At 42.5% G+C, this 25,281-nt stretch overlaps 1 protein-coding gene across 5 annotated transcripts in view; it reads left to right on the plus strand.

Moving 5' to 3' along the window:
- Positions 1-25,281, plus strand: part of Ogdh (oxoglutarate dehydrogenase) — a 67,581-nt gene that overhangs the window by 13,317 nt on the left and 28,983 nt on the right. For 2 of the 5 annotated variants that reach the window (XM_085692181.1, XM_085692182.1), the window contains 3 exons: positions 11,934-12,125; positions 14,324-14,414; positions 21,137-21,181. In XM_085692181.1, the coding sequence (XP_085548307.1) occupies positions 11,934-12,125; positions 14,324-14,414; positions 21,137-21,181 (328 nt within the window). Of the gene's footprint in view, positions 1-11,933; positions 12,126-14,323; positions 14,415-14,536; positions 14,640-21,136; positions 21,182-25,281 lie in introns of all 5 variants that reach the window. The other 3 variants (XM_085692183.1, XM_048450073.2, XM_048450074.2) reach the window with 3 other exon arrangements.

Genomic DNA, 25,281 nt, shown 5'->3' on the forward strand with positions numbered 1-25,281 from the left:
TCTACTTTGTGTTTTAAGATAGGGTTTCTTACTGTCCTGGAGCTCATGAAGTAGGTTGGTGTAGATGACCATTGAGGCCCAGGTATTCTGTCTCTACCTCTCCAATGCTGGTAGGTTGAAGAAGGATGCTTAAAAGAAATCCCACACTAGCTCAGAATTGAGAAATAGTTGGTTATTTATTTAGGGGTAAACTCACAAATCAGAATCCTCTGCTGGAACGGAGATCAGAAACCAAAATCCACAACTGGAAAAGAGACCAGAAAAGAGAGCACACACAGGCTTTGCATCAGCATAGATAGTATAGGAGGCCACGCTCCAGTAGGCGGGTCACCACTAGCTGTAAGACTTCTCCAGCAGTAGGTTCTACTATACCTGCTTTTTTTGTTTTGTTTTTGTTTTTTTGAGACCAGGTTTTTTGTTTGTTTGTTTGTTTTTGTAACAACGCTAACTCTTATAGACCAGACTAGCATTGAATTCAGACAGAGATCTGCTTGCCTCTGCCTCCCTAGTGCTGGGATTAAAGGCGTGCAACACTGCTGCCTTTCTGACTTTTTGTTTGTTTGTTTTTTGGTTTTTCGAGACAGGGTTTTTCTGTGCAGCTTTGGAGCCTGTCCTGGTACTCGTTCTATAGCCCAGGTTGACCTCAGACTCACAGAGATCCACCTGCCTCTGCCTCCTAAGTGCTGGCATTAAAGGTGTGAGCCACCTCTGCCTGGCTTGTTTTTTTATATGGGATATAGTCATCAAATTCAGGTCCTCGTGCTTACCCTTTACTGACTGAGCTGTCTTCTCAGCCCTGTTTTAATCCTACTTGTAGTTGATTTTGAGTGCTTATGAAAATAATACATAGTCAACTTAAATAGGATTTCAACAATCAAAACTTTTAAGTTGCCCTCAGTGATCTCCAGCTATCAGGAGTAATTTCACCAATTGCAGCTTTTTGTGTTAAACTAACTATACCAGCTCAAACTTGAGCACAGTGTTGTACTTCTAATGGGTTTGCATTTGTGGTTCAGCTAGGGACATGCATTAACTCCTGAAGGAGCGGGAACTAGAAAGCAGTCTCTTCACCTGTCTCATGTGCCAGTGTGCAGATCATGACAATGTTGTTGGTGTGGGGACTGTGTGCTGAATAGGTCTGTTCACTGGCAATGGGTATGAGCTGGCTCAGCTAACTAGGGAGAGAACCCTTGAACTTCTGAAAGGAAGTGCAGGTTCTGAGCTGTAAGAGACAGAAGGGCAGGGTTGGAGGGGGAGTACAAAGTGAAGGGACTTGGCAAGGATGTATAACCTCAGCAAGTGACAGGGTTTGGAAAGAAAGGTCAAGATAGTGTTTAGGTTCTAAAGGAATCTAAAAAGTTCCAAGGTTAAGTCAAAAGGTGCTTGCTTATTTTGTTATTTTGTTAGGTGCCATGAGTGTGTGAACCCTCTTCAGTGGGAGAGTGAGGCTGGCCGCAGTGACCTTGAGAGCTACTTCAGGCCAAGTGGGAGGGAGAAACTACCCTGAGGATCACTGCCTCTTTCATGGAACATTTTTGTTGGTTGCCTCCTGTACTATATTTTAAAGCAAAACAAAAAAATCAGCATCCAAGGGAGAAACCAAAATAAGTCTTAAGGGAAATGTAAGCACCAAAGAGGAAAAGAATTGAGTTAAGGCAGTCTATCCATGAGCAGCCAGAATGTCCTCCTTTCCTTGTGAGAAAATCAAAGAGCTGTTTGTAAGAAATAGCTTGTTTTCTCTACGTGTTCTAAGGAACCAATGCCAGTGTTTAGAAAACAGAAGTTATCACATTATAGAGGTAGCCTGTACAATCTTGGGGCCTCCTACACTCTGGCTCCTTCCCTCCATTCAAGACTATCTTGTAGGTCTTAGGCCCTTGGGACTCTTACTTAATTCGGTGTTTATCTTGTGAGGTGAGGATGTGCTGACTTGAAGCCTCAGCATTCTAAAAGAAGTCTTGGAGCAGCTGCTTTACCCAGCAAGCTTAGGACTCCTACGCAGGAGGCCCAGTCACGACTGTGGAGGACAAAATTGGTTGGTCCTTATCCAGGTGGGCCCCAACCAGATCAACATAGGTGACCCTAGATAACCACTTTTTGACTGGTCTCTCATGAGTTGTGTCATGTGCAGAGCTGGGCAGAGGTAAGTGCTTTCCTTTGCTGCAGAATCTCCTGAGTCTGCTTAAGAGAAGAGTCACGGGGTATGTTGGCTGTAATACTTTCCTATGGGAAAAGCTTGCTTCCCTAGAGTATCGGTATAACAAACCATTCCCAAACTACATCTTAAAGTGGTAACAGTATGCTGTTTTTCTTCATTCAGTCAGCTGAAAGCCCCTGGTTTCTCATCGTGACCCCATGCAGCCAAGACTACTCTAAGCAGGTCTATGAAGGCCTTATTCATAGCTGATAGTCATTGTTGGCCTGCTTCTCAGGCACTGCAGTCTTAGTTTTAGGGAAGTTCCAGTGATAAGGAGTGGCTGCAGAGTTCCTGAGATCTAGGCTCAGGTCTCCTACTGGAGCATATTGGTAAGAGCAGGTTGATGTCGGCCTGCAAGGATTGAAGAGAGACAGACTCTACCCTGAGAGATGAGAGGCAGGGCATGTGTAGGAATGGAAGACCATGTAGGACTGACTGGCTAGGCTAGCCTCCATCCTGTTTGACTGTGGTCTGATAGTGTGGCCACCTGTAGTTCAGTGCAGCACACCTTACAGTACCTTCCATAAGTCAGAGCTAAGGGAGCTTTCTTTGTTAGTCTTGGGTATCCCTCACAATTTAATTCACATACCCATACAAAAAGTTTAGAAACTTCTGTCCCCTATACTGTACTGTAAAAACAACATAATTGTTGTAATGGAGCATGCATTCATTTGGTGTTTTTATTGATATCCGATAGTGGTCTCCTTAGGTTTTTGTTAGTTTCTTGTGATTGTATTTCCTTACTAGGTAAAGATATGTTACTATTGTTTACAGGCTGCCATCCTCAAAAGTAGTGGGACTCCAGGCATGCTCCTATCAGGTCTCTGTAATGGACTTGTAATGGGTTTGTAGTACCAGCAAGTATGGATCACAGTGTACCTGAGGCTTTGTTTCTGTCTCACAGATGGGTTGGTGCTGGTCAGTGGTCCTATCTTGCTGGAAAAGAGACCTCTGCCTAGGGATTGCCTGAGTGGATAGAAGTGTCTGAAGTCCAGCCTCATGAATCTTTTTTGGTTTTTCAAGACAGGGTTTCTCTGTGTAAAAGCCTTGACTATCCTGGAACTCACTATATAGATCAGCTTGCCTTGAACTCACAGAGATCCACCTGTCTCTTTTTCCCAGGTGCTGGAATTACCCTCTTGAATTTTTTTTTAAACATTTGTGCTTAGCCTTTACTTTGGCTACTTTCACGTTGAGCCTGAGACCTGTTCACACAAGGTAGTCACACGTTCACATTTGAAATCATTCCCAGGGTTTTTTCTGGAAGGACTCAGAGCCTGCGAGAAAGAACAGAGTCATAGGTTTGGGGGGGGTTATAGATAGCATGCAGTCAGTCTGACTTGTGCATCCTGTGGGTAGGTGATCATAGGTCACTGGGTGGACACTGGGTCACTTGGAGCATATGCCTTTTCACTGGATCAGAAAACATAAAGTCCTTACTGTTGGCTTTCACTCACTTCCCTGTAGCGCATATTGATAACAATAAGTTTAATTAGCATTTGATCTTAATAATCGAGAGAATATATTTGATAATGCTGGGCTTCATCAAAAATTTATCAGCAGTAGGTAGGCCTTTGAACCTGCCCTACCCATACCACTGGATTATTGTCACGTGTCGTTGGTTATTCTTTGACTGGTACCAGTACAAGACTAAGTGCTTTTGGTTTTCTATAAATAACGTGGGAAGTCAGACTTCATTTTATTTCAACCATAGTAGTAAAATTATTTGCATTTGAAATCTTTTTCAAGTCATTTTGACAGAAGGGTTATAACCTTAAACCCACCAGCACTGCCCAGCCAGAAACAGGTTTTTAGAAACCATGTTTTTGCTAGGCATGGTGGTGCATACCTTTAATCCCAACATTGGGGAGACAGACAGGCAGATCTCTATGAGTTCAAAGCCAGCCTAGGATACAGAGTGAGACCCAGTCTCAAAATAAAAACAGTGCCCCCCTGCACGCCCCATATACTCTGTACAATTAACTCTTTTTAAAGAAAAAAAAATGTATTTTGAGCTAATGGGGTGGCTCAATTAGTAAAGCAGTGACCTGAATTGAATCTCTAACACTCATGTAAAATATGGCCACAATAGGCTGGAGAGATGGCTCAGCAGTTAAGAGGACCTGGGTTCAATTCCCAACACCCACATGACAGCTCACATGCATGCAGGCAAAACACCAATGCACATAAAAGTAAATAAATTAAAAAATACGGCCACAGTGGGCAGTGCACACTTGTAGTCCCATCACTGGGCAGGGGGGTAGAAACAATAGAATCCCTGACTTTCTAACAAACCAGTCTAGCTGCACCAGTGAGCCCAAAGTACAGTGAGAGACCCTGTCTGAAAAAGCAGTGGTAGAGAGCAGTTGTCGAAGATGATACCCCTGGTGCCCACATCACCTACAGATTCTTCATACACATAAACTTGTGTGCACAATTGTACAATATGCCCCAAAAAAAGGAAAAAACTATGTGCAGAGACTGGTACCTTGGGATAGGCACCTCCTGTACCTGTAGCCCCTCTTATCCAGACATAATCCTAACAGCTGCCTGTTCCGAGAGTGTCATTTGTAACCTTGTCCACCTACTGTAATACTTTAACCTTTTCCTTTTTACAAAGGGCTATATCTCTGTTGAGATTTGAATATTGTGAACTTTGTACAGTCTAGTACTAATCTAGGCAAGGAGACAAATATTTTTCTTGTTTATTGCAAAACGTGCCAAGTAAGAGCTTGGAGAGGCAAATGACCTTAGAAATGGGTGTGGTGGACCTGTGGCCATGAGCGAAGGTCCAGTGACTCAGAAGTCTCCTCCACCCTTCATCCTTCTGGAGCCAGAGTCCAACTCTGTCTTGTGGACAAGAAAACATTCCAGCTGCAGGAAACTGCTGTGAATCATATTTCCCAGTGATCCAGCTGTTGTTTTCTTTCTTTTTACTTCTTGCTGGTCCCCAGACATATTTCTGAAGGTAGAAATTGCTGCCCTTTTCACATTGATCCATGGACTTTATCCAGGTGATAACAAGGGATAGTGAAGGTGGGAATGCATTTGATTCAGAGAACTGAGGTTGGTGGCTTAGGCTCATTTTCATTACTCACCAGAAGATTGGAGTTGGTCAGGTTCTCATCAATGCCACCTATGCTGCTACTTTCCTTAGTGAGTGGCCTTCTGTCCTCCAGTTTGCACTGAGCAGAAATTGGGGGTGAGAGGGTTGACTTTTCTTTTCCCCTGAAACTTTTTTCACATTTACAGAAGCTTCCTCTTGTACAGGCACTAATGTCTCAGCCCTAGTAGTGATTTCCTGCATTCCTGTGAAGATAAGACTTCAGTTGTGGCAGCGTGGAGACAGAATAGCGATAAATACATAGACTCTTAAGTTGAGATGTGTGCAGGAGACCAACAGGACTATCCGAGATAGTGATAAAGCCAGGTGTTTACAGTGACTCCTGTGTGAGGGGAGTGAATGGGTATCTAGGTATCTAAGGAGGACATGGGGAAGGCAAGGATCTTAGAAGTCGGTGGTCAGTAAAGAGAACCCCAAACCCAGGGCTGGGATATTATAGAGGACAATGACATGGATGTGGCACATCAGGAGTGGGAGAGATGAAGGCAGGACTGGGGGATGGGAGCTGTGGGTAAGATGCAGGGTTGTAGAGGCAAGAGAGAAATGGGAATGGCCTCTGGCCTTCCCAAGAAGAAAGTTGTTTCATTAAGGCTGCTAGGAAGTGAGTGTGGTCACTAGATAGGAGTGCTTCTGGCCTTAAACAGGTGTGTATAGTTTGGTTACCTGTGGCCAAATAATATCCTGCACTTTTCTAAGTCTTTTTAAAAGAATATTTAAATAGCATATTTAAATTTATTCAGTAGATGTGGTATGAGTTTTGCCAAGTAGGTGTGGCAGCCTGCTGTATACTGAAGCCTCTGATGATTGTCTATTAGTGTAATAGCAGTCGTGGTTCAAAGGGGGTTCTTTAGGTATAGTCTCAACCCAGTATGGGGGTACTCTTCTCTCGTCAGTTTGTTTGAGAACCATTGGAGCTGCGTTACCTTCACTTTCCTCTCTGGAAACCCAAGAATACTGGTGTGAACCTGGTTTTTTGTTTTTATTTTTTGGCTAACTTAGTACAAGCAGAGATTTTGTCTGTTGTCTTCAGTCAATCACCTGGCATTTTAGACACAAAAGAAGGTCACAGGGAGCTGGGTGTGGTGCCACCATGCCCCTCTTTTTACTTGTGTGCTCAGGATTTGAACTCAGGTCCTCATGCTTGTACAGCAAGCACTGAACGATAACTTTAGCCTCCCTACTTTGTTTTTTGAGGCAGAGTCTGCCAATTTCACTAAATTAGCTGGTTAGCAAGCCCCAGATACGATCTTTGCCTTCCCAACACGATTATAGATGCACACTATTATACCTGGCTCTTTAAAACTCAGGCCCTCGTGCTTATGTGTCAAAGATTTTACCAGCTGAGCTATATTCCCAGCTCTTGCATTGAACTCACCTTTCTTCTTCTTAGCCTTCTGAGTGGCCTTTGAAACCAGACCCTGCTGCTGTACCTGCTCCTTCTCCCGCATGAGTGTCTTTCTGTATAGCACAGACTAGCCTTGAATTGTCAATTCTCCTACTTTACTATCCTGAGTACATCATTGTACTTGGCTTCAAAAGTTTTTATATTTACTAAAGTGTTGGGATGCTGATCCTTAAGTGGCTGTTGCTCACCAGGATTTTACAGTGTTGTTTGTTTTTCGAGACAGGGTTTCTCTGTGTAATAGCCCTAGCTATCCTGGAACTAGCTCTGTAGACCAGGCTGGCCTCAAACTCACAGAGATCTGTCTGCCTCTGCCTTCTGAGTGCTGTGATTAAAGGCATGTGTAACCGCCTCCCAACTATGATGCCATTTTTATAGCTCAGGTAGATTCTCAGTTTTAGATCTTGGTCTTAGGTACTATTTCTGGGTTCTTAGTGAATTCCATGAGATAGAAGAGATGTGTAGGAAGACTTTTCTTTCCCATCTTTCAGTTCCCAAATAACCGACACAGAGACTTAATATTAATTATAAATGCTTTGCCAATAGCTCAAAGTTACTACTAACCAGCTCTTACAACTTAAATTAACCCATTTCTATTACTCTATGTGCTCCCCCAAGGCTCGTGGCTTTTACCTCTCCAGCAGGTCCTGTTTCCTTTCTGTCTGGTTGGTAATTTCTCTGAATCTGCTCCTCTTCCTCAGCATTCTCTCTTCCCAAAAAATTCTGCCTAGCTTTTGGCCAGTCAGCTTTCTATTAATGAGAGCAACACATTTTCACAATGTACAGAGGATTATTCCACAGCAAGGATGGTTTGTTTTAAGGATTTAAGAGTGTTTGGGAAGCTGGGCCATGGTGGTGCATGCCTTTAATCCAGCAGTCAGGAAACAGAAGCAGGCAAATCTCTGAGTTTGAGGCTAGCCTGGTCTACAGAGCAAGTTCCAGGACAGCCAAGGCTATACAGAGAATTCCTGTCTCAAAAAATCAATGAAAAAAAAAAGTGTTTAGGGACCTAGCATGGTTAAGCAGTGTTCTGGAGGCTGAGACAGATTTCTGAGTTCCAGTTCAACCTAGTCTATAAAGTAGGTTTCTGGCCAGTTGGCCATAATGAGAACCTATCTATAAAAACAAAGTTTGGGGGCTGGGATTGTAGCTCTAGTTGGTAGATTACTTTTCTAATATGCACAAAGTCCTGAGTTTGATTTCTGGTACTGCATAAGCCAGGTGTGGTGGCACATGATTGGAATCCCAGCATTTTAGAGTAGAGCCAAGGGATAAGAAGCTCAAGGTCATCCTCAGCTACAATAGCAAGTTTAAGACCAGCCTGGGACACATGAGACCTTGTTAGAAAATAAAGAAATCATACTTCAGGTTTATTTTAGTTTAACGGTAGAAAGCCTACTTGGTGTATGAGAGGCCCTGGGTTGGATTCCCCAGCCCCGGCGGGTGCTATGAAGATAAAAAGAAGGCGGTCTGGGCTGTGCTGTTCTTCAGGGGCTGCTTCTGTCAGGGCTGTGCTACTCTTCACGCAGCCCTTAGGCCATGCGTGTCAGAGTTGGACTTAGTGAGCCAGCTGCTGGAGCTGGTTTGGAGTTATATGTGGGAGGAGCTGCTTGTTGTTTGCAAGTAGTACTGGGATGGGATAGGGCTGGATTGTCTTCTGCCCAGTTTTCTGCTACTGAAGACCTGGGTGTAGGCCAAGGAGAGCTGTCTAATGATTTCTTGGATTGAGTATTTGAAGATGGACCACTAAACCATGTGGTCCATGGTAATTTCTTCTAGATTGATACTCACATGTGCTGTCATTGATCATCTTTACTTCTAGAACAAGCACCTATAGCCAAAGTATGTAGTCTTCCAGAAGAATGTCTGCTTCCAGAAGAATGGACAACCAAAGTATGCTGTCATTGGTCATTTCTGTTTCCAGATGTAGGAAGCTCTGTTGGGCCTACTAGAAAGGCCCCATGAAGTCAGAAGCACCTGGGGATATCCATTGAGTTTCATGGGTAGCTGTCTTCTAGATGTCTTGTATAGAACCTTGCAGGGTCTGAATGGAATGCTAACAGTCATGTCCTCCATTTTTCCCCACTCAGGTAGAAATATTGCTCTTTCCCACATTAGAGAAAGAGCCAGAGTGAGTTTTGGTGAGAGCCAAATTCATAGAGGAAGATTAAGACCATGATTTTGAGAAATTTACATCCTTAATCTGTATTGCAAACACTTGGATAATATCTTTTAAAAAGTAAAATTGTTGCTTTTTGGTTTTTTGACACAGAGTTTCTCTGAGTAGCCCTGGCTGCTCTGGAACTCACTCTGTAGACCTGGCTGGCCTCAAACTCAGAGATCTTAAAGGCATACACTATCACCCCCAGCTCTGTAACCTCTTTTCTCCTGTTTCAGACTATCAGCTTATGTCTCAATGCTTCTATAGTAGGTTTCATTGTAGGTACCCAAAGAGAACATCAGGTCTGTCTTCCCCAGTCAATGCCCAGTTAGTTAACCAGAAAAGTGATAATTTAAAACATTTAAAAATTGTCACTGGAGGGCTGGAGAGATGGCTCAGCGGTAAGAGCACTGCCTGCGCTTTCAAAGGTCCTGAGTTCAATTCCCAGCAACCACATGGTGGCTCACAACCATCTGTAATGAGACATGGTGCCCTCTTCTGGCCTGCAGGCATACAGACAGACAGAATATTGTATACATAATAAATGAATTAAAAAAATGGTACAGGAGTATAGTTTATATGACACAGATGTCGTCCTTTTAAAGCGTGCAGTGTTTTTACCATATTCACGAGGCTGCGCAGTCATCTTTCTAGTGTGTTTTGTTTGTTCTTTTGATTTTAGGAAAGTGTTTGACTGTGGAGCCTTGGCTTACCTAAAACTCACTGTGTAGACCAGGTTGGCCTCAAACTCACAGAGATCCTCTTGCCTCTGCCTCCTGAGTGCTGGGATTAAAGGCATGGATCACCACCACCCAGCTAATTTTTTTAAATGAATACAATGGCGTATGTTCTTATTGATGTTCTTATTGTTGATTGTTATAAGCATTTCAGAAAAGTCTTCATAAGTATCTAGAATGAGAGGCTATCCTGTTCTGTAAGAAGCAGTATAGCAGGGAACTTCCTGGTTTATGTACCAAGAATATATAGATATATTCGTAAATCAGATATGTTGGTTTCTGGACATGGTCATGAAAGAGCTAAGTCTAAAAAGCCAGATGACTCAGATAGGGATGAAGAAGAGGGCCACTGGCAAGTCACTCGCCTAGCATATTTATGGCCTAGGGCTTGATTTCTAGCCTGATAAAACAATTATTTTTTTAAGACAAACAACTTCAGTGATCAATATTATGATTTATTGAGTTGTCTTTACCTGCTGCCCTTAGGCACAGACAGAGTAGTTGATAGCCACTAACCTCCCCATACCACACCCATCTCATCCCCACCTCACCCCCCAAAAAAACCCACATCTGGGTAGTATCTCTCTAGAGTTCCTAGGAAGGGTGAGCACAAAAGTCTAGTAAGCTTCACCTTGCATACTTTTTCAAGACAATCTAATGAGAGTTTACTGGTGGTAAAGTTTAGAAGCAAAACTGTATTGCAGAGAAGATGACATTTCACCTTACAAGGCTGTGTTATGGTAGCTAAGCTGGGAAGACAAAAGCCAGGGGTCTCTGTCCTGCCAGCCAGCTCCCAAACAATGACTTATTATTATGGAAGCTTGTCTTAGCCTAAGCCCCCAACTCACTCTTAAACTTAATCTGCTTCTATTAATCTATGTTCTACCACATATTTTTTTAACCTATTCTCCATTTCTGTATGTCCAACTTGTTTTGTATCTCCTGCATGCCTAAATTCTTCCTCCCAGTTTTCTCTCTGCCGAGAAGTCCCACCTGTACCTCCTGCCTAGCTATTGGCTGTTCAGCTTTTTATTACACCAGTCACACAGTACATCTTCACACAGTGTACAAATAGCCCACAACAAAGCTAGTTTCAGCTAAATAGTGACTTCCATAGTCAGATCCTGTCCTCATGCTCATCCTTCCCCCACAAAAACTCTGTCTTTTAACAGCTCTATTTTTATGTCCTCCCCAGTGGAAATAAGTCTTCATCTCTGATCTCTAAACTATTTTAAGGGGCTAGAGAGTTGGCTTAGCAGTTAAGAGCACTTAGTTTGGTTCTCAACTACCTGGGCAGCTTACAACTACCTGGAACTCCATTTCCAGAATGTTCAATGACCTCTTTTGGCTTCCACAGGTACATGCTCATACATACAGATGGGCGTTAGGGTTAGGGTTAGAGTGGTAGTTTGAATGCAATTGGCGCCTGTAATGTCATGGGGATTGGCGCTATTAGGTATGGCCTTGTTGGAGGAAGTGTGTCATGGGGTGGGAGGGCTTTGATGATTCCTATGCTCAGGCTACTGCCCAGTGTCTCAGTCAACATCCTATTGCCTTCAAGATGTAGGACTCTGAGCTCCAGTACCACATCTGCCTGTGTGCTAGCGTGCTCCCCACCATGATGATAACGGATTAAACCTTTACTGTAAGCGAGTCACCCCAATTAAATGTTTTGTTGTTGTTGTTGTTGTTGTTGTTGTTTTCCTGAGACAGGGTTTCTCTGTAGTTTTGGAACCTGTCTTGGAACTCCATCTGTTCCTCTGTAGACCAGGCTAGCCTCAAACTCAAAGAGATCCACTTGTTTCTGCCTCCTCAGTGCTGGTATTAAAGGCGTGCACCACCAACTCCAAGCAATTATTTTCTTTATAAGAATTGCCATGGTCATGGTATCTTTTTATTTATTTATTTTATTGATTTTATTGAACTCTACATTTTTCTCTGCTCCCCTCCCTGCCTCTCCCCTCCCTTCAGCCCTCTCCCATGGTCCCCATGCTCCCAATTTACTCAGGAGATCTTGTCTTTCTCTACTTCCTAGGTCACAGCAATGAATATTTTAAGACATACATCAACACAAAAATAGATATAAGTAAAATTTTAAAAATAAACATATCTTTAAATATTTTTAATTTACATCTTGTGTGAGGTGAGTTAAGTAATGTTTATAATTTACAATATAAAATGCAGATTAAGTTATTGAAATCTGATGTAAATAAAAATAGGAATATAAGGAAATGACAATATTGCTTTCTTGTAGAGGACAGTTCTTTATGGCATTTAAGGAAGAGTCACATAACTGTGCTTTTTGTCTTTAGTCATGGGACATTTTTTTCCGAAACACCAATGCTGGAGCCCCTCCGGGCACTGCCTACCAGAGTCCTCTTTCCCTGAGTCGAAGCTCCCTGGCTACCATGGCCCATGCACAGTCCCTGGTGGAGGCACAACCTAACGTCGACAAACTCGTGGAGGACCACTTGGCAGTGCAATCTCTCATCAGGGCATATCAGGTGAGTAGCGGCTATCATCAGTTTCATACAAGATACAGAATTCCCTAGGCCTTTCTGGATGTACGTTGTTTAATTCTCTTCCAAATGCCAACTGTTTCCTTCCTGCTTTGGGCTTACAGAGGCAAACATCAAGTATATAAGAGAAAAGAAGCAAGAGTACCCTAGTTGAGCAAATCTCCCACTTTAATGGTCTGTCTCACAGTAGCTCATGATTTCTGTTCTTAAATAGGCAAGTCAGTATGTGGGCATGGAAGGGAGTTGCACAGTTGGTGAGAAGGATGGATTGTTGTCCCATCTCAGTTAATAACTGAATACTGTAAAAAAGTAAATCCATAGGAATTAGAGACAGAAGCCAGATAGTAGGGAAGAGGAACTGAGTCTGCAAAATGTGGGTGAGACAAGAACATTTTATCTAAATTCTGCCAGCAAGCAGACAGCCTCATCAGATACATTCAGCAGGAATGGGCTCTTTTTTTCCTGTCTTTCTCCATCTCAGTACAGTAACCAAAGATTTTCCTCCATGCCCACCTCTGTTGGGGAACCCGAATTCAGACCTTAAAATTTGAGTACACTGAGGGGGAAAGTTACAGAATAATAAACCAGGTAGCTTCCTTCTAGGACCTCCAATGAGAGTCCAGGCCCCACACTAGCATGGATGCAACAGTAGTATCTAGGGAGCTTGCCCTGAGCTCTTGTTTCTTCTGTTTCATGCTTCCGTTTCCTGGTGGTGGTTGTTCAGAGAGGTCCTGGGTCCTTAGTCTTTTTCCTCCCATTGTCTTCAATGAGGGCTCTTCTCGGGACACACGTGCTGACATGGGAAGGAGATGCACAGAACGCTATTAATGCTGTAGCCCTAAGCATATGCTGTACACAGTTGGCTACAGTACATTTTTAGTTTGGTTTCCAGTGACTTCTCACCTACTGTTCTTCTCAAATTGTTAGCAAGAACTGTGATAGAAATATTCCTAACTAAAAAATAAAAGCAAATAAACCCATTAAACTTGAAGGAATTTTCTGAGTGTGGTGGCACACATGTTTAATCTCAGCACTTGGGAGGCAGAGGCAGGTGGTTCTCTGTGAGTTTGAGGCCAGCCTGGTCTATATAGGGAGTTCCAGGCCAACCAGGGATAATACGTAGTAGGCACTATCTCAAAAATAAATATACTTTTTAAAAATTTTAAAATGGAAGGGATTTCCCCACCCCACCTTGTTTTTTCCGTGGTGCTGGAGTTTGAGTGCAGCACGTGGGTACACAAGTGGTTCATAGGTGCTACCACTGAGCTCTTCCCCAGCCTCATGTGTGTGCACCACATGTGCACCTGGTGCCCATGGAGGCCAGAAGAGGGCATTAGGTCCTCTGGAACTAGAGTTACAGATGGTTGTTAGCCTCCATGTAGATGCTGGGAAGGGAACCTGAGTCATCTGGAAGACCAGGGCTCTTTAAGTGCTGAGCCACCTCTCTAGTGTTTTTTTAAATAGCTAGATCAAGTGCTTTAAACCAGTGCAGTAGTGGGAGATTCTGTTCTATGTGTGACCTACTCTGTGCAGAGTTAGTGCCAGAACCTTTAGTTCTTCACACACTTGGATATATAAAGGCAAACCTTCCCTTAATAAGATGACACCTTGTTTATACTCTTTCAGTAACAGCTAACACCTAAGCCTTCATATTCTTCCTCTGGGAAATAATGTTTTTACAGTAAAGTAATAATTAATATATAGATTAATATTATAGTTAATCTAGAAAAACTAAGGATCCCCAAGATAAAGTTCATTTTTAAATATCCAAGTTTATTATAACTTGAAATATACTCCTTTTTTATCCTTGTAAAAGGGCATTTATGTACAATAATACTTTGGGTTGTTTGGGGTTTTTTTTATTCATCGATTGTTTTTGTGTGTGTGTTTTACTAGAAATTGAACAGAATCTCACTAAGTTGTCCAGGCAGTTCTTGAATATTTGATTCTCTGCTTCAGTCTTGTAAGTGGCCTAGATTATAGGTCTTGTGCTTCCAGGTCTAGCTCACAGCAATGCATTTTAAAATGAACTGTTTTAAACTGTTTTTTAAGAACTAATTCTGTTTTATGGGTTCACTGAGCTATGTTCTTTTCTGAGGAAGATTTGTATGTAGTATAATTCTTTTACCACTTCCCGCAGCTTATTGGATTTGCTTAATGACTTGCTTGTGTTATTATTCCAGGTCAGGGGTCACCACATTGCAAAACTTGATCCTCTCGGAATTAGTTGTGTAAATTTTGATGATGCTCCGGTAACTGTTTCTTCAAACGTGGGTGAGAATTAATATGTAAATGCTAATTTTAATGTAATTTTACTTTTTTTTTGCCCCTTCCCTCTTTTTTTTCTCCTGTCCTTTTGTGTGTGTCCTTCCCTCTCATTGTTGGCCCACTCATAGATACGAGGGCACCATGTAGCACAGCTGGACCCCCTGGGGATTTTGGATGCTGATCTGGACTCCTCCGTGCCCGCTGACATTATCTCATCCACAGACAAACTTGGTGAGGGTCTGCGAGCAGTCAGCTGCGCTGCTTGAGCTCCTCTCGCTGTGCACAGCCTGTGCTAGCCAGGACATCCAGACAGGAGGGAAGGCTCTCAAGTTTCCTTCGTTCTGATCACTTGAAATTCAGCAGGAATGTAGCCTTAGTGTGTTTTAAGGGTATTATTTTTATCTCAATTTTCAGCCAGATTGTCCTAGTCTCAATCTGGAAAATAAAATTTCAAAGGAAGGGTCCGTGGCACTGAGAAAACCTAGCTCACTGCTTCAGAGAATAGCTCTTCTGGCTCCAGCTCTCCATATCCTGCACAACACTGCCTTTCGTAAGGCCACTGACCAGGCTCGCAAGGCTGCTGTTGTCATGGCTGTCCCATTCCGGAATATGGTGGGGCCTGCTTGGGCTGGAGGATGTTCATATCCCTAAGGAGCGAATTCCAGAGCAAGGTGTGCAGTTTGGGTTTCCTGATTTGTAAATGCTGGTGATCACACTGAGGAAACTTTGGAAGGCGTTCCCTACAGTGTCAGGAGGCCAGGGCCTTTGGGAGGTGCATGTGTGGAGGACAATTGGGGTTTTGTCACTGTTGCCAGAAGATATGCCAACCTGTACTGGGTCCTCCTTGTGAGGTGAATGGGCATTGCGGTGCTCACTGCAGTTGCTTCCAGAGTTAATCTGCTTATGTCACCATGCTGCTAACCTGTACTAAAGAAATGATGATGTGACTAATAATGAAATGTCCAGAGTGTTCACAATAGGCATCTTGCATGCTAATGAAATCAATGATCACCTCCTTGCTAATATCCTTGGGGAGAAGATAAAATTAGTGTCCTTGCAGGTACTACCCTGTGGTCTTACAAGTGTTATTGAATTGTAACCAAGGATTTGGATATTAATCAGCTCCAGTTGGACATCAAACATTATTGATGTTGTAATTGGGTTGACAGTTTATAAATTGTTTAATTTTCAAGAACACTCATAGATACCATAGGATTTCCTCCATATATATACCCTTTAGCCAATTTAGGAAATGTGTAGAAAACAAACCTTTTTCTTGTTTATCAATCCCCCCAAAATTTTGTGACCTCAAAAGGTATAAAAAGGTGCTGGGGAGCTCACTTAGTGGGTAAGAGTACTTGCTGTGTAAGCATGAGGACTTGAGTTCAGAGCCTAAGCTCCCATGTAAAAACCCCATGGCAACATGAGCCTGTGGAAGAGTGGAGACAGGAAGATCACTGGGGCTTTGTTGTTAGCCTAGCTCCAGGTTTAGTGAAAGACCCTGTCTCAAGGAAATAAGGCAGAGATGCCCAGTGCCCTCCACTGGTCTCTGTGCAAGTGCACATACACAAACTGAGTGGTTTAGATAGACTTCTCCCCACTGAGTAAGCAGTCAGTACCAACTGTGTTTCATCTCATTTAATTCAGTTCTGATAGCTGGTTCCATAAAAAGAATTTGTTTATGGTGAACTCTAGAACAGAAAGTTTGGAAAGGATTAGGGTTTTCTGATCCATGTTGGGTGAGAGGAGTTCTAGCTCCTGTGACTGGCTTTAGGGAAGAAATGGTGAGCCAGGAACTATGGACAAAAACCACTTGAGGGTGGCTAGATGGTCCAGCAAGTAAAGGTGCTTGGTGCCAAACCTGACAGCCCGAATTTGGTCCCTGGAGCCCTCATGCTAGAAAAAGATAATGGACTCCTGCAGGTAGTCCTCTGACTTCCACACTCTCACTGTGTGCATACATACATACAACACACAAACAAATGTAAAAGACAACCTCACTTCCATCTACCTAGAGATGGAATCAGGTCCAGGATGGGACCTCCCTTCCCAAGACTGCCTCAATCAGTTTATGTTCAAATAGCTTTTTGTTTGTTTTGTTTTTCAAGAAAGGGTTTCTTTTTGTAGCCCTGGCTGTCCTGGAACTCACACTGTAGACCAGGCTGGCCTTGAACTCACTGAGATCCGTGTACCTCTGCCTCCCAAGTACTGGGATTAAAGATGTGCACCACCATCACCTGGCTTCAAATAGCTTTTTTTAAGGCAGAGTCTCACTATATAGACCAGGCTGGCCTCAAACTCAGAGAGATTCACCTGTCTCTGCCTTCCAGATGCCAACTGGGATTAAAGTTTGTGACACTATCCCAAAATGTTCAACTAGCTTACAGAATCCAGCAAAACACTTGCCTATATTTACCCCCTTATTATAAAAGCTATTTTAAAAATGTAAATAATCAGTCAGATGAAGAGAAGCTGAGGCTAGTCTGGAAGTCTTGTGCTTTGTTCTGTGGCGTACACTACTGTCTTGGCATGTCGACAAGTATTTGAGCAGCTGCCATGTTTGTAGTACAGAAGCTACAGAACACTGTCCTCATGAGCTTTTATGGAGACTGTATTACGCAGGTGTGATCAAAGCAAGGACAGTCATGCTAAAATGCAGTTGGACACCAAGGGTGTAACAACGTTTACCAATTTCTCAGCATTTCTTCCTCTCAGGCATAGGGCAGGACTCTTCTGCAATGAGGCTACCTGCTGTCAGAGGGTACATCAAGGTCAGCAGCTGTGATAGGAAGACGTGGGGAAATTTAGAACTTCTTGAACGCACTTGAGTAACAGAAACTCTAGTTTCTGTGGCCTTACTTGGGGAGAGAGTTATGAGGCAGAGACCATGAACAAAAACATGGATATAAAATAACCCAGGAGGAAAGTGGAGAGAAAGCCCTTGAATCTGACCATAGACTTGGGTGTGAGTTTAGCCTTGCTCTGGGGTTCAGCTGTGAAAACTTGGTCCTAAGCTGCAGTTTCTGCACAGTGCCTCCTTCCGTCCATGTCATCCTGTAGTGTGAGAACTCTTGTTCACTATCTCCCAGTTCTTCCACTGCATAGCAATCTAAAGCCTCTTCATCCTCCTGTTTGTATCCCATTGGTTCTGTGACTACTCCAGAGACCTGAAGGGTCTCCTCCATGTGCTTGGGTCAGGGTAAGCTCCTGACTGTGGCCTTCGTACTCTCTTTGTGAGCAGAGACCTTCCAAGAACCTCCTCTTCTCTCTATCAGTCAAGCTAGAGACCAGTTAGGTCTAGAGAGAAACAGATGAGAAAACTGGCCTTTTTCTATACCGCTGGAGTCTGCATTAAAATGTACCTTTCTCAGTTTGCACATTAGAATAATTGGGGATGCTCGAGCTGATAGCTGACTGTAAATCAAGGCAAACTGTGGGGATCCCAGCCTAGCAGTCTTTGAAGGGTAAAAAACCTTAAGGAATTCCATCAAAGCTCAGCCTACTGAGTCCATATTGCACTAGTCTGCCCTCCCTCCCTCTCTCCTTCCTTCCCTTTCTGGGACCTTGCCTCATATCCACTTTGGATATGTCCTAAGTATTTTTGTGCTTCTGTGAAGATCATAACTGAAGACTTTATAAATCATAAAGTTCAAGTGCATAGAAATGACTCAGAGGTCTCTGAAATCCTCTAACAACTACCCATGACTTGGAGCATGTGGATGCACTAAGTTCAGGAAAGAGAGAAAAGCACATTTTGATGCTGTGATTTTTTTAAGTTAGGGTTTCATGCCACCCAGGCTAGCCTAGTACTTGCTCTGTAACCAAGGTTGGCTTTGAACTCCTGATTTTCTTGTTTCTATCTCCCAAGTTCTGGGATTGCAAAACTGTGCCACCTGATCCTGTAAATTTTCTTATTTTAATCAGAAATATTATAAAGCCCTAGCAGGTCTTTAATTTTCTTTGTAGCCCTGACTGATCTGGAGCTTAAGATTTTCCTGCCTGGGTTTTCCTAGTATTGATGAATAGAGCCCTTTCCCACCATGGTTTGCTTCCCTCTAACCCCTACCCCATCAAACTCATGACCTCTAGTAAGCTAGGCAAATACTGTACATTTAACTACATCCCATCCGTGAGGCTATGAATTTTAGATAGTGTGACATAAAGATATCTGTAGGTTCAAAAAGGTGTCAGCTTGTTAGATGTTTGAAACTGTAGGAAAAGTAGTTTGAACGACTACCCTGAGTACACAGGTTTGACATGAGTTTAGAAAGTAATCAAGTCCCAGCATCTCCTCATTAGACTACAATCTTATAGTTCCTGACTGGATGATCTTCGGCTGGAGATTTGACCTTTCTGTATCCCAGTCACCTCATCTTTAAGGCAGACATGATAGCATCACCTAAGGTTGTTTTCAGAATTAAACTATACCTTTATTGCAAGCTCTCTGTGTAAGCTGATGGGACTTTGAATTTACTGCAGTGATTCTTCTGTCTCTGGAGTTCTGGGCTTATGCTTGTGAGCCACTGCACCTGGTCTCTCTCTCCTTCCTGTCTCTCTCTGCCTTCCACTTCCTTGCCCCCCTCCCTCATCTACGCAGGGCTCAGAAGGCCCTATTGCCTCAGCCTCTTGAACAACCAGGACTACAGCTTTCATTAAAAATATAAAGATTCATTTTAGAGCAGTCCCTTGATAAGTTATGGGTTATATTCCATGATTGTGTTTATGATGTCTGGAACCGGGTGGGTACTTCTTTCCATAAGGTACTCAGGTGGGTTCAGGTTCCAGGTAAGCCTCTGGAGGGCCATTTTAACTTGTGCTAAGTTGTACTGTAGACCATCCTTCCTTGTGGGCACATTTCCTGTCACCCACAGCCATGGTTTGCTCCGTGTATTTTCTGATACTGTGGTAGTGAGAGTGAGGCATCCCACTGACTCTTGGCAGGGGGATGCTTAAGGAGGCTTTTCCTAGATGACCTTAAAGTAGAAATAGTCCGTATTGCAAAATGCCAGAGTTGTTATGAGTGGACAGTTCTAGACAGTAAGCAGGCCTTCCTGAAGCTGTGTTCAAAGGACATTGAGGCCCAGACCTGGAAGCCACTAGTGTTTAACAGGTATTCTTTGTATATGCCCAAGAACTGGTAATCTATCGCATGTGTATCCTGTACTTTTAGAAGTTTCACAGCTGTATTCCTAACAGCTTTTGTCTACTTACGGTGACACTCCTACACTAAAAGTAGTTGCCGAAAAGACTCCCAAGTACTCAGATACACTGGGAGACAGTTGTGTCTATGGCAGCATAGTGGTTCTCTTTCACCCTCTTTGCTTGTATCTATACACCCAATACCCAGGTGATAAAACTATCCTATGCTATGTTCAGATTTTTGGGGGGTTCGGGGAAGGAGTGGGTTTTTTTTGTTTTGTTTTTTTTTGTTTTTTTTGTTTTTTTTTTTGAGACAGGGTTTCTCTGTGTAACAGCCCTGGCTGTCCTGGAACTCACTCTGTAGACCAGGCTGGCCTCCAGCTCACAGAGATCCACCTGCCTCTGCCTCCCGAGTGCTGGGATTAAAGGCACATGGCACCACCACCAGTGTGTTTAGGTTTTTTTTTTTTTTTTAATTAAACAAGAATGAGCAATTTCAGTTTCCTTTGAGGTCATCCCCTGTTTCTGAGCTCTGCAGAATCACTAATGGTTGCTTGACCTGGTCTGTCTTGATTCTAGAGACCCAAGGAGAAAAATTAAAATCTTCACCCTAGCCTTAAGCAGAACATTGCTGCTTTTGTGCAGAGTTTAGATATTTTGTTGTCTTAAGGAGTCACTGGGTACTCAGGTCTTAGATGGATGCCCCTAGGAGAAGAAGGTAGAGCTTTGCCTGGTGTTTGCGCACTGGAGGAGTCTTAATGAGACTGCCTGTTCCCTGTGAGCCCACCACTTGAAAGGAAGCCCATGGCTGCTGTTAGCTGCACTCCCTGACCAGATAAATGGCTATGGCTTATGGGGAATGACTCTGTGTGTCTGGGAGGATGTGTTGGGCTTCACTAGTGGCCAGGGAAGTTGGGGTGGAAAGGCCTAAAAGCTCACAGATAGAAGACCGTGTAAGGTGTGCTTAGCTGTGTGTAGTCACGGCTCCTAGAGTGGTTGTGGGTTTTTTTTGTTTTTGTTTTTGTTTTTTTTTTTTTTGGCTGTGGAGTTCTTCTGTTTCAGTTCTGCCATCTTCTACAAGAAGACTAGACTAAAGATCTTTCTAGTCTCTAGAATACAGTTCCAAAAGACGACTACTTCACAAATTAGGTCTTTTCACCTTCTTTTCTTTCCTCTGTCTTCCATCACATAGTGGTCTAGAAATATGCACAACTTCCCGGGTAGCACTTTGTCAGTGGCTTCTTGAGGCTGGGTTAGACCTGTGAGATCAAATGATACTGCCTGCTGGCTTCTCGGAGTCAGGGGAGTGGCCTTCATGCCTTTTGATCCACCTTATTCAGCTTTTCTATGAACGGGTCCCACGTTTATCAGAACAGGTTTCAGCAATTCAACCCCTGATCACAAAACCCAACCTTGTCTCTTTTTGTGTGTGTGTATGTCCATGTCCATCCATCTGTCTGTCCATCCCTCCATCTGTGTTGCCTGTTTCTGTGGTGATAGTATCGGATTTTGATGTTGAGGTTTTAAACTAACTCTCACCTGTCTTTTTCCTTCTGCGCTCACCCATGCTACCCTACTCTGCCTCTCAGATCTTGCAGTTTTCAAGGAACGACTCCGAATGCTAACAGTAGGAGGTATGAAAATAATGAGCCTTTTGCTGTTCTGCAGTTGAGGACTGCGTTTGAATAGGAGGTGCAACTTTTCCTAGCATGCATCTTGGGGAAAGTTGACACACATTCATCAGTGTTTTAAAAGTTTGTTGTTTTAAAATACATTTTTCCTTCACTTAGTTGTTTACCAGCAAGTAGAGCTGTGTACCTGTTGTGGGTTTGTTTCTGTTCATTTTATGTTCTGGAGGACACTGTCATCCCACACATGCTTATCATCGCTTTGCTGTAGGCTTCCATCTTCAGCATTGCTCACCTTTAGCTCCTGCTGGAGCCAGCCGGGGCCTGAGGCCACACTAGCTCTGCATGGTGACTTGTTCTGTTCTCTGTTCTGTTTGTGAATTTTGCTAGACTCTGGATTCCTTCAGATTCTCCTTCCTGGGCATTTTGAGCAAGGGTTTGAAACCATTCTGTGTTTAAAGACAACCAAAGTTTTAGTGAAAGCTTTCCAGGAGTTCTTGGAGAACTTGTTTCTGGGTAGAGTACCCTCGAGGAATCCAGAGTTGAGGTGCTGGGGCCATCTGCCTGCTGTCTTCTCTACCTACCCCTCTCTTTCCTGGCCAGTTTCTTTCCCTTCAGGCTTCTCGTAAGACATTTTTCTTTTCCTCTGTCTTATTCATAGTCCCTGTGAGATATTAAACTTCGAATTTTGAAACAAGTGTGTAGACTTGTGCAGTTTTGAGAATTAATGACATTCACAAGCCTTAGTCAGCGTACCCAGTGGTCAAGTTATGACTGCAGCACATATCACACCAGGTCAAGACTCAGAACCCTTCCGCTCTCACCCTACCACCATGCTTAACCTGGCAGCTATTCTTGTCCTCCATTTCTATAAGTCTGTCATTTTATGAGTATTATAAAACATTGGTAAGGTTTTGAGATTGGAGTTTTTTCCTTTAGCTTTAGTTATGTAGCAATACATACAGGTTGTTAGTGTTCTCAGCTGAGTGCTATCCCATGGCATGGAGATTCACAGAACATTTTAATGTTGTGATGTACAGTTACTGCACTTCATTGTCAACTTTAACTTTTCCCTTAGCTTTTGGTCCCAGAGGTTTCCCGTTGTAATTCTGATAGGCATAGTAGACTACACCTATAATCCTGCCACTTTGTAGGCAAGGCAGAAGTGTTACTTTGAGTTTGAGGCCAGCTTAGCTATAAATGGTTTATAATTTTGAATGACTCTAGAATCTAATTTGAATTTAGACGTATAAAAGCAACGTCTAAACTGAGAGTTATTTTAATATTGATTTTGCCCATAGTTTCTAATTACTTTGGCATTGTTAGCTGGAAAGTCTCTCCTTCAGTGATATTTTTGCACTTTCCTCAAAAATAAGTAAGATCGAAAGTCAGGCATGGTGGCTCCTTTAATCCCAGCACTCAGGAGGCAGAGGCAAGCAGATCTCTGTGAGTTCGAGGCCAGCCTGGTTCGTGAAGCGAGTTCCAAGACAGCTAGAACTGTTACACAGAGAAACCCTACCATGAGAGAGAAAAAAAGGTAAAATAAAATGAAATGAAAATAGGATCTGGCACTTGCTTCCAAGTCTGACAAACCTGAGTTTCATTTCTGGGCCTTTGACCCCACATGCATGCCTTATACCATGTGTGTCTCACATACACAAATAATTACATACAATAAATTTTTCAAAAAATCATTAGGTTTCATTTGTGTGGATCTACTTTGGATTTCCAGTTTTCCTTTAATTGTGTGTCCCCTTTTACCAATATCACATCTAGATTATTGTGACTATAACTTTGCTTTCACAATTGTTATGATAGTTTTGGAGCATTTTAGAATAAGTTTCTACCTGTATAAAACCTTGTCAACATTTTGTTAGGAATTAGGTTAAACGTACAGGGAAATTGAGAAGTTCCTCCATGTTCATTTCTTCTAAACTGTAAAATATCTACATAGTTTGTGATATTCCCTTTTTATCTTTTTGATATCTTTTTGATATCTTGAGGACCTGTAGTGACATCATGTTTCATTTCTGACATTTGTAAATTGTGTTGTCTTTATTTTACAAGGAAATTGTTAGTATATTGATCTTTTCAGAGAAATAGCCCTTTGTTTCCTGGTCTTCATTATTTTGTGCATTAATTTCTGCTCTCTTAGTTCCTTACATCTGCTTGTTGGTTTTTGTTTTATTTTTCCCTCTTCTAGTCCTGGACCAGAGTTAGGAACTTAGATTATTATTAAAGACCTTCTTTTCTGATGTGTGCATTTTTCTACTGTAAGTTTCTTTCTTGGAACTCCTTTAGATTTCCCACAAGTTTTGATAAATTCATAACCTTCACCCCCATACTTTGTGTTTTTTTTAATACTTTTGGTTTATTTAGAGTATCCAAGTTGTACTGGTTTCTAATTCTATTCTGCTATGATCTCAATCCTTCTACATAATCTATTAGTTTTTAAGGCCTCGTTCATCATGTCTTGACATGTGAACCGTGGTCGTTTGAAAAGAGTATTGCCTGTTGTTAGGGGGAGTACACAGAAATATCAGTTACATTTTGTTTGATGATCGTTCTCCTAGATCTTTAACAATTTCCTAATTTTTTAATTTTCTTGAGAGAAGGGCATTGAAATCTTCAATTGCCTATATAGATGTGTCCACTTCTCCTTTGAGTCTCTCATTAATTTTTGATGCAATAGTTTATAGCTCTTTTTTGTTTGTTTTAGTTTTGGTTTGGGTTTTGTTTGTTTTTTTGTTTTTGTTTTTGTTTTTTTAAAACATGGGCTCACTGTGTAGCCCAGGTTGGCTTTGAACTATGTAACCCAGGCCAGCCTCAAAACTTGCAGCAATCCTGCTGCCTTATTCTCAGTGTTGGAAATACAAGCTTTTTATATGATATCACAAATTTATATATTTATATATATAAAATCTGCTTGTGCATTTAGGGTTGCTATCTTCTCTATCTGCACATGTCATAATATTATAAGTAAGGATAAGTAAGGTTCTTATAACTAATCATGCCAGGAATGGTGGTGCATTACTTTAATCTCAGCACTCTGAGAGGCAGAACCAGGCAGATCTCTGTGAGTTTGAGGCCAGCCTGGTCTACAGAGCTATTCTAAGACAGTAGCACTATACAGAGAAACCCTGTCTCCAAAAAGCAAACAAACAAAAAATGATAAATGAAAGAAAGAACAAAAAGAGAAACCAAGGCTGTCTTGTGCTAGGTCCTAGTTTTTCTGTTGAGTTAATTTTTTTAAAAAATCTACCCTACCAATTCTTTTTATTTAATGATATTTATATTTAGTGTGGTTATTGATGTATTAAGAGTGGAAGTGCACCATTTTGTTCTTTTTCCTGTTTTTCTGCTTTTCATTTTGTTAGTAGGTCAGAACCAGGGCCCTGACAGCCCTAACAAGTTAGGCTCAGCTACTCATCTTCAAAAGGTCAGTGAAAGAAAGTACGGTGAGAAACAGAAAAAGAAGGACTTATCCCATGTGGTCACAGTGGGAAGAGGAGTACAGAGGCCCAGTGGCCTTCCCAGACCATTGGGGATCCCTACGTGAAGTTTAGGTGTGAGTAAGAGGGCAAGGAGTACGCATAACTCAGCCATCCTGGCTAAGGACTGGTCTACACCATTATTATCTCAGTTCTAGTTGTTTAGCAGGTTGTCAGAACTCTGTGGAATCTCTGTCTGTCCAGGAGACAGGTACCTCTCTGGCAGGCACCAGGCTTCAGCCTTTGCTTTTTTCCCAGGAATATTCCTGGGTGTTGGGGTGCACCCGGTAGCGCAGGTCAGTAGAGGAAAGAAGGCACTCCAAGATGAAATTTTAAGGCCTATGTGGCAGCAGGAAAGTTCAGCCTCTCTGATGGACTGAACCCCTGAACAGCCATACAAAGGTGTATTTATTGAAAGTTACACAAAGTATTTCCTCAAACCAAGGTTACTAATCTAATTCACATGTCTTACTGAAGGGGAACATCACATGCCCCATGACTCTGGTCCTTCATTACATATGGTTTGCAATACACAGTAATACAAGAGCCTCAGGTGTGCCTGAGATGTCTTGTGATCAGTCATGGGATGGCCACAAGGCCCTTCAGCAAAACAGT

The sequence above is a fragment of the Myodes glareolus genome, chromosome 8, assembly GCF_982192425.1.
Source record: "Myodes glareolus chromosome 8, mMyoGla1.1, whole genome shotgun sequence".
NCBI classification, from domain to species: Eukaryota; Metazoa; Chordata; class Mammalia; order Rodentia; family Cricetidae; genus Myodes; species Myodes glareolus.